Source organism: Pholcus phalangioides, unplaced genomic scaffold (genome assembly GCF_987345545.1).
Source record: "Pholcus phalangioides strain wild (caught in Gottingen) unplaced genomic scaffold, Ppha-v1.0 ptg000020l_1, whole genome shotgun sequence".
In the NCBI taxonomy this organism is placed as follows: Eukaryota; Metazoa; Arthropoda; class Arachnida; order Araneae; family Pholcidae; genus Pholcus; species Pholcus phalangioides.
In genome coordinates this window covers 3,527,121-3,543,754 of record NW_028301613.1, presented here as the reverse complement: position 1 = coordinate 3,543,754, position 16,634 = coordinate 3,527,121, and the positions used below count along the sequence as shown (strand labels likewise).

Here is a 16,634-nt window from a genome sequence, read left to right as displayed (position 1 = left end):
CTTCCCCCTCAAACCGGAGCATGCAGAGTAGCTGATGCCAAAAGGCCATATACTATAATATAGCCACCCTGATCTGATGCGTCCCGCTAGGAAAACACAAACTCGTAGCGTGATTATGTAACACGTTGCTGGCGACGCGAAATTATACAGTTCGGTTCACGCAACGCAAAACACCTATCCTTAGGAGAACCCGGCTCAAGAGAACGTCGTCGACCCACCCTTGACCAGCAGACAAAAATGTAGTCCTAAAGGTTATCTGACGTGGCTTGCCCCCAAAACCTAATTTTGTTAAAATGACCTAAGTGCCACATTTACAAATCGTTCAAATGTCCCGTGGCACATTTTCAGATCATTGAAGCAGACCCGTGGCACATTTAGAGATCCCTTAAGTGACATGTGGCACAGTTTTAGAGCACTTAAGCGGCACCCAGTGCGGTTCTACATCACTCAAGTTACCCGCGGAACATTCCCAGATTACTTAAGTGGTCCGTGGCATGATTGCGGATTACTCGAGTGATACATGGCACAGTTCCAGAGCACTAAGCGGCCCGGACACATTTCCAGAGGACTTGAAGGATCCGTATAAAAGTGAAACTTAGAGATCACTAAAGTGGGTCAGTAGAGGACTTATCAATAGGAAGAATGTTAGTTCAGGTGTCTAGAGATAGAGTCTATCTCTAGGTGGTCATGTTCCGACTCAATGTCGGCTGCACAGCTCGCCGCATGTTGTAGCTTCCAGTGGACGACCGGCCTAACACATACACTTCAAGTGTCCTATGATACCTAATATGAATACGTTGCCTAAATTTTGTAGCAAGAAAGATCCCAAACCAGAACCTGGCGATGTACGTGTCGTGGACAATTTACCTGACCCCCCGGCCAACGCGTTACCACGACGGACGAGACAAGGACTAGTGTATGGCTATTTTCCTCCTATCGAAGACGTCGCCGTCAATGAATGATACACGACAAGATTGTTCAAATGTGCCACCTCGTTGAGTCGACTGTCTGGCTCTTCGAGACATGTGCAGAATGAATTTTAAAAAAACGTTGTATAGAATAGAAAACGTTTTCGCGTCACTAGTTTTAGTCTGTCACATCATTAACAGTTCTATTAACTATATATTATCATTTCGTTTTTTTTTTTGGCAGTTCAAATAAAAACACTGAAAAATCAGCAGATTGTCGAGTGGCAGCGTCTCGCTAATCGAGTATGTGCGGCGGTAGAACAAAAAAAATACGTTTCCGTCACTAGTCTTTATTATGTATTCCCATACCTCGTGGTCGCCTCACTGAGTGCACGCGGCCTTAGAAAGTAAAAGTATTTTTAAAAAATGATGGATCAATCAAGGACCAGATATACGCCCTACCTCGTTACCGCCAACTTTAATGATACTAATTAAATGGTACAGATGGATCCCGCCGATCGATCATTGTACAGTATATACGGGTTTGCGTGCATTTTATATAATTACAGTGAAACCTCTCATTTCGCAGACACCCGCGGGACAAAAGGGGACTTCCTTGTTCCACATCGCCTGCGTAACCATCTGGGCGAGCTCCATGGCAGGAGATAGATATATATATATATATATATATATATATATATATATATATATATATATATATATATATATATATATATATATATATATATATATATATATATATATATATATAATGGGAATTATAATTTGACCGTAAAAGAGGGTGGCGGCATGTCCGAGGGTTTTCACTGTACATAAAGAGATAATGAATGAGCAAAAAAATAAAGAAAAATGTTCAATCGCTGTCGCTGCCGCTCATCTTGTCGTTGGCATCGTGGATCCGGATGTTGAACCGATATTCCTGGTCGCATCCCATGTAAGCGTCGCTCATGAAATACAACGTATACGTGTGCTCGCCGGGAGACGGCGCGACGAAATCCAGCTTCACCTTGGCCTTCTGCAGCAGCGAAAGTCTCTTGATGGAGATCAGCGAGTTCGCTTTGGGATCCCCGATGACGACCCACCACCCTTCCTCGCGTCTCTGTGGGTAGAGCGGGGCGATGACCGGACCCGTGACCTCGTCCTCCCTCTCCAGCTGGACGGCGACGTTCACGGTCTGCCCGCTGAAGATGCCCTCCTTGTCCTGGACCTCGTAAGTCAGCTCGATGTTCGGGTACCGGTTGCAGAACCGGGCGACGTCGCCCATCTGGGCCTCGGTGAGCTGCAGGAGGGTGTTCCTCTCGTCGTCCTCGAGCTCCATCACGTCGAAGACGGTGTCGACGCCGTTGTCGGTGCACCTCTTGATGATCTCGGCCGTGAAGTGCGGCAGCTGCTTCAGGTAGGAATCCTTGTTCCACATCGCCTGCGTCACCATCTGGGCGAGCTCCATGGCGGCCAGGGCCGGGGACAGCCAGCCGTTGGAGCTGAGCACGTCGACGCAGGCCTGGATGAGCCGGACGGCCTTGCTGAGGATCTCTTCCGTGTCCGACTGCAATTCGGCGGACAACTGCATGCGGGACAGGTGCGCCTGGAGCAGCAAGTTGGTCTTGACGTGGGGGTCGCTGAACTTCGGTTCGAACAGCTTGTGGGGGACGCGGCTGGCCAGTTGCTTCAGCAGGCTGTCCTCCCGGTGTCTGATCGACACGCTCTCGTACTCGGCCGCCGAACTTATGATCTCCAGCAGCCCGCGGACTTTGGTCTTGCTGTTCAGTGACAGGCTGAACAGTTCGATGGTGGTGTAGTTGATGTAATAGTACGCGGCGATCATGCCGAGATTCAGGGGCGAGACGTCCATCTCGTCCTCGATGCTGATGCACCTGGACTGCTCCAGGTCGTTCAGCGTGTTCTCCACCAGCTCGGACAAGTGATCCGACAGGTGCCTGTGGGTGACTCCCTGCAGGTTGTAATAGTTCGGGTTCTGTGTCATCCTGCGGTATAGAAACGTCCACGTCAGGTAATCGACGGCGTCCTGCTTGTTGTCGATGGTCTTGGTCACGATCTCGGCGTTGAAGTGGTCGTGCAGGCAATGGTCGAGGTGACTCTCGACCGGGAGCGGCTCGTACAGAAACTTCTTGAAGAAATCCTTCTTCGAGCTCTGGCAGAGGAGTACGCACTTGCCGTCCTCGTCTATGAGCGGGCGGTTCGCCTTGCCGACCATCTGCAGGACGTCGGTTATCGAATAGTCCTCGTAGGTGTGTATCTTGCCGTTGTAGTTCTGGGTGTCCATGATAACGACCAGGTGAGCGGACAGGGATAACCCCCAGCACAGGTTCCTGGACACGACTACGACCTGCACTGCGCCGCTCTCGAACATCCTGTTGATGAGCATGCTGTCCGAAGAAGAGAGGCCCTCGTGGAGGTACGCGACGCCGTTTCCGAGGGTCTCCTTCAGGGTCCTGTCCGATATCTTATCGATGAAAGGTTGCAGGTCCTCATCGCTGCAGTGCAGGAACCTAGACGGCTGACCTTCGGACGCGCAGTAGGTCAGGATGTCGATCGCCGTCAGGCGGGACTGCTTCCTCGACGGCACGAACACCAGCACCGGTTTCCTGGGAGACAGCCTGGTTATGCTCTGGTAGACGGGCTTGCTCATAGCGAGCAGCCTCGAGGCGTTGTGGGTTATGTTGAACCCCTGGATGTGCAGCTCGAGGGGCACGGGACGAACGTTCGGGTGGAAATTGAACGTCGAGTTGGTGCTGCACCCGAGCCACTGCGCGACGTCCTTAGCATTGGCCAGCGAAGACGTCATCGCCACGATCCTGATGGGCTTGTCGATCTGGGACGATATGTAGCGCATCCTGGAGCATATGACCTCGAGCACGGGCCCGTCCTCCCCGCCGATCAGCTGGAGCTCGTCCACGATGAACAGGTTTATGTTCTGCACCTTCTTTCTCTGCTTCCAGCGTCTCGACAGGACGTCCCACTTCTCGGGGGTGCTGATTATCAGGTGGCCGCTGGCGAGCAGCTTCAGGTCCGTCCCGGTCTCGCCGGTCAGCAGCACGACGTTCTTCTCCAGGATCCTGGAGAATTTCTGAGTCCAGTCCGCGTACAGTAACTCTGCCAGGGGCTCTTTCGGTGTTACATAGACACAGCGCCCGTCCGCGTTCTGGAAGAAGAGACGCAGGATGGCGAACTCTGCACATATAGTCTTCCCGCTGCCCGTAGGGGCGCCTATGAACACATTCTCGTCGCTGTTGTAGACGGAATTAAAGACCTGCGTCTGGATTGGATTGAAGAACGAAAACTTGTCGTTGTACAGCGATTCCGCCATGGGGTTGCGCAGGGCCGAAACCGGCAGCGGCTGCAGGTCGAGCAGCTCCGTCGGCGGGGGATACTTCTCGGGTAGGATCAGGTGCCTGAACGAAACCGGCAGCTGTGTTTCGGACCCGATCCACCTGTCCGAGACGATCCTTATGAAGTACTGGGGAGGCAGGGGTTCGAAAACTGGAACGAAGAACTTGACGACGTGCTCGTCCTCGCAAAACTTGCTCTTGAGCAGGAAGTACTCGTGGTGGAGTATGACCTCGCTGTCGACGTCCTCGACGAGTATCCAGAACGCCTCCGACGTGCCGTGGACCTTCTCGTCCCACTGGAAATCAGGAGTTATCGTCAGCTCGACCCTCAGCGTCGCCCTGGTCACCGGCTGGATGTGAGCGGACAATTCGAGCTTCGGGAACTGGTGGATGTACTTGTGGACCAATTTGCTGACCTTCGGCATCTTCAGCATCTCGGTGATTTCGTTCGGCTCTAGATCGTACAGCCGCTCCCACTGGAAGTTCTTACGCTCGATCTTCTTCACGACATCGTCGGGGATCTTCTTGAACTGCCGCAGAGGGGTCATCGACTGCCACATCCTCTTGTCTATCATCTTGCACAGGCTGAGAGCCTTATCTGCCAGCTGTGCCCAGCCGCGGTAGAGTACTATCTCGAATATCGCTCTCATCAACCTGGCGGCGCTCTGCGTCACGTACACCATGTCCGCCATCAGGGCGAGCCCTTCCAGTTTCAGCTGCGATATGTAGGCCTGCAGGAGGACGTTGACTTTCGCGCTGGATTCTTCGATGCTCTCTTTGATCGGCACCGGGACCCGCTCCATCAGCTTCTGCAGCTCCAGCTTCTCCTCCTCGCGGATGTTCAGGTGCTTGAACTCCGAGGACAGCGAAAAGACCCTGAAGAGCTCGATCTCGCTCAGGGTCGGCTTGAGAAGCTGGTTGTAGGTGCACATCGTCTCGAAGGTGCAGTAGTAGTGGCTAGCGATACGTCCCATCTCCGTCACCTGGAATAGAGATGCAAAATTATCTGATATAAAATCTTTTGGATTGATTACATTAATAAAAGAAAGATATGCATGTGTCTCATAGGCGCCGGAACATAGGGGCCGAGGTCATTTGAGCCCCCCCCCCAATAAATTTTGTAAGAGGGCTGAACCCCCAATAATTTCTGAAAAAACAATGCAATAAACCTTCCCTCTCCTGCGTACGTGCTTGAGTCCCGTATACCAGCAAGTTTCAGCCGCCTCAACGTTTTCTTCATGTCTGCGCCTCTGATGTGTCTTGTTTGGTTTTCTTGCACGCAAAAATAAATGTACAAAAAATTCAAGTAGGACATCTCCCCTGACTTCAATTATTCATAATAGTATGACTAATAATGTATTTTTGCATCCTAGATTAAGATATACAGAGCAAATTACAAATAACACAGGTCTGCAAAAAAAAAAATTCAGCTGCATAGAAAATTTTTGGCGATTTAAATGGTTTTTGGGTTGCTGAAACTGAAAATGCCCTTAGTTTTTCACCATGATGTAAGCCACCATGATGTTTTTCACCAAATTTCTGGCAAACCGAGGCTGACTTTTTATTGAAACATACACTGGTAAAGAAAGAAAGGTGAAGAAAGGGCACTTATTTTATTACGATAGGTAATTAAAATATAAAACAGTTTTAACATCTGTATTAGTTTACAGTGTTGAACAGAGACAATCTGTATTCATTGCTGTTGGCTGCTGAATTGTTTTTTATTATCTTTAATGCTATTTCTACTACGTTTCCGTTGCTTTGCGTCTTCAGTTTCCCACCTAAGCATCCAACAATGTATATAGCTGTATTTCTCAAAAAGTAGAGCCAATATGACAAAAACCCAATGACAGATTCGGAATCAGCGCCCCAATATCACTGAATCATTTTTGGCAATGATTCACTATATTTGTTTGTAGAGCACAGTTTCGATATGATTGGTATGCTGCTTATGTTTTTAATTTTCACTTTATCCCAAAAACTAGACGTTATGGGGTTTTTAATCATTTTTCCAGTAATTAGCACCCTAAAAGACTATACTAAACACTAATGTATTTTTAAGAAAGTTTTTTCATCGCAGACCTGTGTAATCAGCCAAACGAAAATGAGTGACAGACGAGCCCAAGTGTTGGACATAAAAACACCACAGCAACCGTGTCCTATTTCTAACAGTTTGAGATATGGCAGATGATCTATTATGGAAGAAAAATGTGTAAAGTCTGAAAAAAATCTGAAAGACCTACATGCAAACGAAGCACATATCTGGAAAGAGCAGAAAAAATCCAATAAATTGTCACCATATCTATTAGAAAATCTAGATCTAACAGCGAGCTACAAGCGCTGAAAAATTTATGAAATTCAAAATCTAAATGTTGCCAAACTTTTTAATCACCAATTCCGCAAACACCCTTCTACCTACAATTGGGCAAATTTACCAAAACCCTGTCTATTGCACAGAAAGAGCCTACAATAAGCCACATCTGTGTTCTAGTTCAGGAGGAATTTAGTCTTTTGTTCGCAATAAATCGCTGAATTTCAGCATTTTTGTCTAAGTTGTTGTAGAGGGAGTGTGGCAGTTGAAGACAAACACTTCCTTCTACAATTCAAAGATATAATTAACATTTATTATACAATTAAATTTACAGAACCTACAAGAACTAGTGGACTGCGTGACTGTCTCATTTGAACGATAAAACGAAAGTCCAGTTCCTCCATCACGCAGGCGTGCCATGAAGGTAACCATCAAGGTACACGAGTTTGAATCCAGGCATAGAACATCAGAAACAAGTTCTTTACCTACCAAGCTTGTGGCGACCACCGATGGGTGGAGACGTTTTTGGAATAATTGTCGAACTATCTATACAACAGCCACTGCTTATAAGAATCAAATCAGCAAGATGAAAACCAAACTCTGTCTTAACATTTTAAAAAAAACACCGGTTATAAGAATCAGATTTCTGCTCATAAGAATCAACCAAAAACAATTTTTTTTTCTTAAAAAACTGCCAGCGTTCATCTCAGGGGTGGAAACGTGTAGAATATTTTTGATTATTGACAATTTATTTGGAGAACTACTTTTATTGTCACTTTTACCTTTGTAATAAAACCATCCCATATTGACTATGTTTCTTCTCCCCCCCCCCCAAACAGTAAGGATTACAGCTTTGTAGCAAAGTGAGCTTCCTTCCATGAATGACAAAACTTATCCGCAAGAGATTCACGGTTTAAAAAAAAAACTGGTCTTTTGTCAAAGAAGTTAAGGATAATCAAATCCAGTATTTCCCAAAAGACCTACAATATTGCCCCTTGCCCTGGGGTGGTTAGAAAGGTTCTGGGGAGAGGTAGAAGAGTCAGGGTATAACACTATGGGTTGGCTTGAGTTTGGGGGGGGGGGGAAGAAAGATTAAAAAAAATTATGAAGAAGAGGGCAATGGAACAAAAAGTTTGGGAACCTCTGATCTAGTTATATGCTCGAACAATATTATTCATGGCCCCATTTAATTGAGCAAGAGCCTCTAGCGGAGCTGTAATCTTTGGTTGGTCCCTAGGGACAGACTTTTCAAGGGCTTCTACAGCAAATTTATGGCGTAGAAAACGAAAAAATTAGAATCTGCCTAGGTCCACGACTGAAGCCCTCTCAGCCACACCTCCCATGGCAGTATAGTATGGTTACTGTTTAACATTTTAGTCAGTCTACATCAGGGGTTCTTAACACTTTTCAGCCGCAACCCAAAATCAAACAATATCAGCTTCGCGACCCACAGGGAATGCTTGTTTTTTGAAATTAGTGATGCAATAAGCGCATGTATAACAGAACTGCAGATATATATGACCCATCTGGGAAGCCCCAGCGATTCAAGTTTGGGTCATGATCCATATCTCAAGAATCCCTGGTTGTAAGTGGATTTGTACGACCTATCTCGGAAGTCCCCTGCGACCAAGTCGCAACCCATAAAAGCAATTAGGAACCCCTGGTCTACATTCACAACGAACGAAGACTAATGACAACGATAATCAAAAGATGTTTAAACTAATTTGAAATTTTTGAAATTAAAAATTATTCAATAACAAATTAATAAGGTTTTTTTTCAGTTTTTACTTTAAAACAATAATAGTTTCGCCTGAAGTCCCACCTCACCCCTTTGCGTACTCCAGAAGTAACTGGAAGAGTAACAACAACAAAAATTTGGGTACAAGAATCAACCGCTTATAAGAATTTTTTTTAAAAATGGCTGAACCAAATGTGATTCTTACAAGCAGCGACTACTGTATTGACAAAAAAGTATCAACATATCAGAACGAACTACACTTTGGAAATTTTAAATTTTAAAGGAATCAATGATTAAATAGTTCACTTAACACCAACAACGTCTAAGAGCGAATCAAAAAATAAATATAAAAGGGACTTTGAAAAAAATACATAGGAATTTCACTTTAAAAAAAAGTAAAATTGTATGAATTTTTCCCCTTTGCAAAAACCTGCTAGTTATCACTGATCAGTGCCAAGTCGCCAATCATTGTCAACCATTACTACTCTGAAATCAAATAACGCCAACAACAACAAAAAAAGAATCACCATCTGGCCCAAACATACAGCATAGCTGCCAACTTTGGAGAATGAGAATTCAAGAGGTTTTCGCGTTTATCCAAATTCTGCATAAAAGGAATCTTTTAAAATGTTTTAAGGATTTTCCATTTTAGGATGGTCAACCAGTACGAGTTTAATTCCTCTCAAAAATCAAACCTCGCAAACCAAAAAATTTTCGCCGAGGCCGAAATAGGACATATAAAGCGATACACACATTAGTGCCAATTTTGTATTTTGAAAGATCAGATTGACCCTTGCCGATTAGCTAATTTTGTGTTTTCTCCCCAGAAATAAAATATTTTTTTGTGATTTGACGAAATGATGACAATTTACACAATGCTTATAAAGCTGCACTTTTTTTCCCGGTAAATTATTGGGGAATAATTTTTTTTCTAAATGTAGGGATTCTTTTACAATTACGGGCGAAATTCTAGAGAGATATAAGAATTTTCGCGAATCCGGAGGAGTAGAAATTCGGGAGACTTGGCAGCTATGATACAGACTTAACAGGGTATGTGATTAAAGCAGATACAAGTCATCTTAACAATTTCAAATGTTGAAAGGCCAAATTGACGCTGCCTGTTTAGCCTCTTTCCCTCCCCTAAAATTGAATACTTTTTGTGACTTATGACGCTATGGTAACAATTTGCACTACGCTTGTGACAATATTTTGGGGATTAAAAATGAAAGCAACTGCCTTTGTTCAAGTAAATTCTATTAGAATGACCCCCCCCCCCAAAAAAAAGTTGGAAATTTTTTCAAATCAGTGTTGAAATTTCAGAAGAATTTTTCCGGGATGAGAGGCTGTGGGAGATGAAGTAGAAATTTGGGAGGCTTAGCAGCCATGCAATATATATATACTGTATATATATATATGGTTGCTAGAATAAAATCATTATCTAACAACAAAATCGCAAAATTTAGCATGCAACCAATAGTTTGCATTAACCAGAACTCTAGTGTATGTCTGTCAAAGAAAATAACAGTTCTGCATCGAGTAAATTCCCAATATACGGTTTTGCTGTTATTTTTTAATTATCAAACCCGACTTGTCGATATTCAAACGAGATGATAGAAACACCCAATGTTTAAAAACATGCCAGGGAGGATGAGGACATATTTTTGTTTTAGAGTTGAAAACTTTGCGACAAAAAGGTACCTTAACCGTTTATTAGGAGTCAACACCCCATATCATCTTAGAATGAAGGTGATTGCAAGAATAGCTTCCCTCGTCAGATAGATTTTGATTTCACTCGGTTGAGATTCAACCGAGGACTATGAACTTTTTGCCGCCAAAGATTGGAACAGCTATAGTATAATCCTTTTTGGCAATGTGTTGGTGATTTTTTTTTCTTTGGAAAGAAAAACGTCCAAAAGCATGGCGAGAAGTTGCCAAGAGTGAAACGTAGTCGTGCTTTCTTGCCAAAGAAAGGAAAATCGCCAAAAAAGGCATAACACGATAACTGTTAAAACAAAAAAAAATTATAATAAAAAACTAACAAAAAAAATTTTAAAAATCGTAGACTAAATGTGGAATTAAGATAAAAAATATAACATTACTAGTCACTAACTAGACCAGATACGGAATTGAAATGAATAAAAACCAGGATCTCTCTTTCTAATAATGCAATGGTCATGGCAAAAAACCTCTCGGTTAAAAAAAAAACATGATTGCAGGATTGAAGTTATAACAGCTATTATGCAAAATTAAATTGAAATAAAAAACTACACTACTTGAGAGAATCCATGTTATCGTGAGAACAAAATTGCAAATACAATATAAAAAAAAAAACAATGCAATATACTGGGGAAAACGGTATGAATGATACAACGTTTAACAAGCAAAAAAAAGCTCATAAAGCTCTGTGCGAGTATGCTAACAGACTTGATTAATTCAAATGCTGCGCTAAAGCCACAGCTGGACAAATTTCAAAAAAAAAAAAAAAAAATCTAGATGCCAAAAAATTTTTTACCCAAAGAAAAACGCCCAAAATAATGTTTCTTCTGGAGTGACCCTCTTTCACATGTTGGCAGATTATGCTGCAACGAATTCTAAACATGTTGAGCTACTCTCGTCCTGCAATTCAAAAACTACACTAAGAAAAATTTTAGGAGCCAATACCAATTTCTTAGTTTATATGAAGACCCTGGGTTTGTCCAGCTCTGGCGAAAAATCCTGTTGTAATTGCTAGCTAACTCTAAAGGTGTCAGTTTCAGACAATAACCAACAGCAAAAAAGAAAATATCAACCCAGAAGCCTTTTTTTTTTCTGTTGGTTATTGTCTAAAGCTGACGTCAACTTTAGTGTTCGCTGGCAATTACAACAGGTTTTGGCGTGTCCCTTATACCAAAGCTGTTCCTCCAGGATGCATTTTTCGCTGTCCTGATTATTTTTAGCTACAATTAGCCACTTCACTTGCTATCATATTTGGCGACCACTACCAATTTTTCGTACTTGAATTCCTGATTTCCCCATATTTTTCCTGAGAAAACACGGGTAAGCCTGAAATTGCAAGGATTGAAAGTATTTTCTTTAGGAAAATTTTCCATTCAAACAAAACTTAATTTGAAGACTTTTAGGGATTTTTCGATGAAGATACAAAAAATCGGAAGAATTATATTTCAGACAGAAAGATTTTAATAACGATGAAAAATCGGAAGGTTTACGGGTAAATCGGAAGCTTTGGCACCTATGGAAGAATATCTGAGAAGCAGATGGTTTGTGGTGGAGAGATGTCAATAGACATTCGGCTATGTAAGAAAATAAAATGGGTTGGGGAGGTGGTTTGTGCGGGACAAAGATTGTTTATTACCTTTCCCCCCCACCCTGATGCCGCACCTACTGACCACACAAGAAAATGTTTTGCAACTATTATGACATCACAGTGCCCGCTGTCATGAAACTACATCCAGAGCGCTTCACTTTTTTCTTACTCTCCACTCCTGTACTAGACTTTAGTCTTGATAAAAAGTCTCTCCCCCCCCTTCCAACACCTCTCATTTAAAGCCAGCCACAATTATCGCCAGAAATTTTTAGTGAACAAATCTGCCATACATGGGATTCTCTATGGGATTATTGCGCCATTTAATTGAATTTAAAATGTTCTAAATTCAATTTTAAATAACTAAATTCAATTGGGGGGAATCCAGTCATGCCAAATTTAAAAGTTTCACTGCCATTGCGTGAAAATCTCAAGCAGATATTTTTCTCTCATTGAACGTTGTATCATACATATAGTTTTCCCCAGTATATTGTATTTGTGTCTCTTTTTTTTTAGAATATAGAATTTAAAATTTGTTCTCATGATTATATATGATTCTCTCGAGTTGTACACATTTCTATTTCAGTTAATTTTTTGCAAACTAGACATAATTTTAATCCAGCAGTGTTTTCATTGAACTCCGAGAATTTTTCAACAGAACCCAGAGAGCCCCGACACAAGTCCTTTATATTATTTTCAATTCTGCATTCAGTTTTATTTTTAATGTTAATCCATTATTTAGTCTAAGAATGTTTTGTTATTGTTCTTGTCATTTACTTTCTTACCGTCATTTTTCCGTTTCAGACGCCACAGTATTATTCCTTTATAGCAATTTTTTTCTTTGTTCAAAAGTATTAATCGTTTCAATCCTGGCGAATTCTCATCATGCTTTCAGGAGTTTTTCGGAAAAATAGTCAAAAGGGCTATAGCTGTTCTGAAATTAACCTGATTTTTATGGTCACCATGGCAACCTGGGATCTGCCAAGTCTGGTATAAACAAAAAATTAATAATTTTAAAATCAGTAAATTTAAAAAAATCATGCATCTCTAACCTGGAATATGCCAGCCTTCTTGTCGAATTTGATGAGGTTGCTCTTGTCCAACAGGGATGCAGCGGTGTATATCAGATCCGCCCGATGTTTCTCCAGCAGGGAATCCTCCTTCAGGTGTCCTGGAGATATCCCATAGAGGTTCGATGCCCTGAGCATCCGGATGTACAGATATGTGTAGCCCAGCCAGGTGCATGCCTCCTTCATGTTCTGTATGTTGCCGAGCACCACCTCCGCATTCAGCATGTCGGGAAGCTTGCTTATCAGCTGGCTCTCTATCGGCAGCTGCTGGTTCAACAGCGACAGGTAGTACTGCAGCTCGCTGTGGTTGGTTATGAGGATCCCCTCACCTTTGGTGTCGTACTGAGGACGGCCGGCACGTCCCAGCATCTGTAGTATGTCAAGGGCGCCTAACTCAACCCACCGACCTTTCTCAGGACTGTAGATCTGCGTGCCCTTTATGATAACAGTGTGCGCCGGTAAGTTGACACCCCATGCCAAGGTAGCTGTGGATACCAATACTTGTATGTGACGATCAGCAAACAGATCCTCAACCAGGGTACGGTCGACTCTCGTCATACCAGCGTGATGGATGGCAAAACCATATGGCAACAGGTCCCTCAGCTCAAGATTTTTCACTTGTTGGGCTTCAGTCCTCAAGACCTCTGTTGAAGCCGAACCTTCCCTCAGGAAGTGCCCGAGCGTATCTTTCTCGAGGCACATGTCCCGGATCACCCTGGCCGTCTTTCCAGTTTCTTTTCTGGAATGAACAAATATCAGCACCTGGTTCTTGCCAGCATGTTCCATGATCTTCTCGTACAGGATCTCGTTCATGAGCTGGAAACGCTTTATGGCTTTCTTTTCCGTTATCCCTATGTACTGCTGCTCCAGCGGTACGGGACGGAAACTGTTGTCAAAATAAAATAGACCGATTGCTGGGTCGACTCTCAGGAATGTAGCAACATCTGCATAATTAGGTAGTGTAGCGCTGAGACCAATCAGCCGGACTTCTTCTTGGGTCATCTCTATGTTCCTGATAGTACGCGCAACCAGAGATTCGAGCACGGGTCCCCGCTCATCATGCAGGAGATGGATCTCATCAAATATCATGACCCGGACCAACTGCGTATAGGTCCGTTCGCCTCCTTTCCTCGTGATGATGTCCCACTTCTCCGGAGTGCAGACGATGACCTGCGTGGCATTTATCTGTTCCCTTGTCAGCTGGTGATCACCGGTCAGTTCGGAAACCACTATGTTGTAGCTTTTGAGTCTCTTCGAGAAATTCCCAACCATTTCCTGCACCAAGGACCTCATCGGCGCAACATATATGATCTTGAACTCGTCCGCGTTGATCGTCCCATCAGGATTGATGTGTTTGCCGATCTCCCGCATCATGCAGAGCAGCGCCACATTCGTCTTGCCAGCACCTGTGGGGGCACACAGAAGGAGATTCTCGTCAGTGTCTAAAGCAGCTTTCGACAGCCTACTCTGTATTCGGTTCAGACTCTTATAACCTTCGAATGCTGGCTGGATATACTTTGGTAATCTATCAATAGGTATCAGTGATTCATTAGTATCGAAAGGTTTCGGCTTCAGCGCTGGCACGTGAATTTCCTCATATCCTTTCCTCTGCCTTCTAAAAGACCCGTCTGGCAACTGACAACGTTTATTCGCCATGAAATGACTCCCATGAGCGAAAGACATGTCTTCAAGATCCAAAACGTTACACTGCTGGAGCTGTACGGTCCCGTCTATGTCTACGTCCATGGCTTCCAGATCCGCGTCGACCCTGGCCTGTCTGACCTGAGCCCGTCTCTCCCGTTCCTCTTGAACGATGTCTTCCTTTTCTGTGTTCTCAAGCTGCCGCAGAATTTTAGCTAGCTCTGGGTCTAGTTCCATCTTCTCTCTCAGTTTCGCTTTCTCCGCAGCGCTCTGGGACGACGCCAACAGGGTGCAGTAGAGGATGGTCTGTCTGTGCTGCCTGAGCACCTTGATGAAGTCGAACTGGTGGAAACCCAGCAAGAGGACGAGCTGGTTCTCTATGTCCCGGTCGTCCACAGCAGTCTTCAGTATCTCGAGCACCTCCCCGGCTTTCGTCTGTGCCACTACGGGGTCATCGTAAAACTTGCTCAGCTTGCGTTGTAGCCAGTAGGCGTCTATCTCCCTGGGATGGAGACCCTTGTCCCTCCCGCTTCCGGAAGGGTCCTGGGTACCGCTCAGGTTCGTGGCGTGCAGCGTCCCGTCGACGACGGCCTCGTCTCCTTCGTTCTCGTCCCCGCTGTCGTCCTCCCTGACTTCCCCGACGATGTCCTCGTCCTCTTCGTCGGACTCCTCGAACTGGACGTTGACGCCGTAGGTCTCGTCGATGTTGTCCTCGCTGGACTGCATCTTCTCGTCTGCGCCGTAATCGCTGATCTTCTTGCAGAGGTTCACGAGCACCGCGTACCTCTCGTCTGCGAGGTTCCCGACCAGGGTCTCGGTCTCCCGCCTCCTGTCTTTGTCCTTGATCCTGTCGTTCTTGAGGACCGCGAGCACCTCGTCGGCGGCTCCGCACAGAATGTCTCTCGGCTGGTCGCCCAGGGCCTCCTGGATGAAGCTCAGGAGCACCTCGTAGGTCTGCTTGGTCTCGGCCGTTTTTGGTCGGTATATAATGCCGACCATGTCCTCTATGCCGTCCGAGAGCAGGGACTGGCCTTTGAGCTTGGTGAAATCGTATTTAGTGTCCTCCCGCTTAGTCTTCTTGGATTTTTCCTCGGACTTCGCCGGTTTTGTTCTCTGGTATCGATCGCCCATCCTCGATCCTTCCAGCTTACCGACGAGCGACACGACTTCTCCGGTAGCTTCATCGCGTGGTCGACGTTCTATTAACCTGGTATCAGCTTGTAAAACTAAATTAGAATTGGCTTTATACTCGAACTGCAACGAGCGTGCAGCTATGTCCGCCATTTTCGACGGATAATAACACTACAAGCAACGAGATTAGGATATGAACGGTTTGGCTTTCGGGGACTTGTCGTCTCGTGATATAAACATGAAAGAAGCTGACAGTGACGTCATGCAATCCTATTGGTAGTTTTGCCCACCAACTCATTTCATTACGATTCGGGGGGGCTCTTTCATTTCCCGCCAGCTTTAGTAATAAAGCTGGGTTAGGATATAGGTCTAGCAATAGGTTTTTTTTGCGCAGCGTGCGCCGAATTAGATCATTTCGCGCCGGCAGAAACGTGTTACATAATTACGCTACCTTGTTTGTGTTTTCCCAGCATGGCTCATCAGATCAGGGCGGCTATATTATAGTATATGGGCTTGGCATCAGCTACTCCGTCGTCTGCATGCTTAGGTTTGAAGGGAAGGGAAAGAAAACAAGAAAGTGAAGAGAACATCGGCAAAACGCACGACGCATTTGACTCCTCCAGAAGCAGTCCGCCAATCACGCCTTCGTGAGCCGTATGTAGGAAAACAGTCGTACTGCTTTTCTTATTGGTGAGTGGAGTGGACGGCGTGTCGCGCTGGACGAATCACGTTGCGCGCTTCTAGGAAAACCCGACTTGAATTTTCTGTTTTCTTTGACAGGTACATCTTTTTTGGCGATGTGACGTATCTTCTTGAATTCGGAGCCGCGACTCCATACGTCCCGTATTTACACGTAATTTTGTAAAAATTTACCGTTTTGTCAGGTATTTTCAACGAAGCCAATTTGAATTTTGCTATATTAACCTAGAATAGCTATTTAAATTTGAATTTTGCTATATTATTAGCATAGAATAGCTATTTAAATTTGAATTTCGCTATATTATTAGCGTAGAATAGCTATTTAAATTTGAATTTCGCTATATTATTAGCATAGAATAGCTATTTAAATTTGAATTTCGCTATATTATTAGCATAGAATAGCTATTTAAATTTGAATTTCGCTATATTATTAGCGTAGAATAGCTATTTAAATTTGAATTTCG

General features: G+C 44.3%; 1 protein-coding gene across 1 annotated transcript; it reads right to left on the bottom strand.

Moving 5' to 3' along the window:
* Window positions 1–1,671: 1,671 nt before the first annotated feature.
* Brr2 (U5 small nuclear ribonucleoprotein l(3)72Ab) lies at window positions 1,672–15,650 on the bottom strand. The gene is made up of 2 exons (XM_089248848.1): window positions 12,682–15,650; window positions 1,672–5,262 (listed from the first exon to the last, which is right to left on the bottom strand). Exons 1-2 carry the CDS (start codon window positions 15,622–15,624, stop codon window positions 1,783–1,785), a joined length of 6,423 nt encoding a protein of 2,140 aa, XP_089104974.1. The 5' UTR covers window positions 15,625–15,650; the 3' UTR covers window positions 1,672–1,782.
* Window positions 15,651–16,634: the final 984 nt, after the last annotated feature.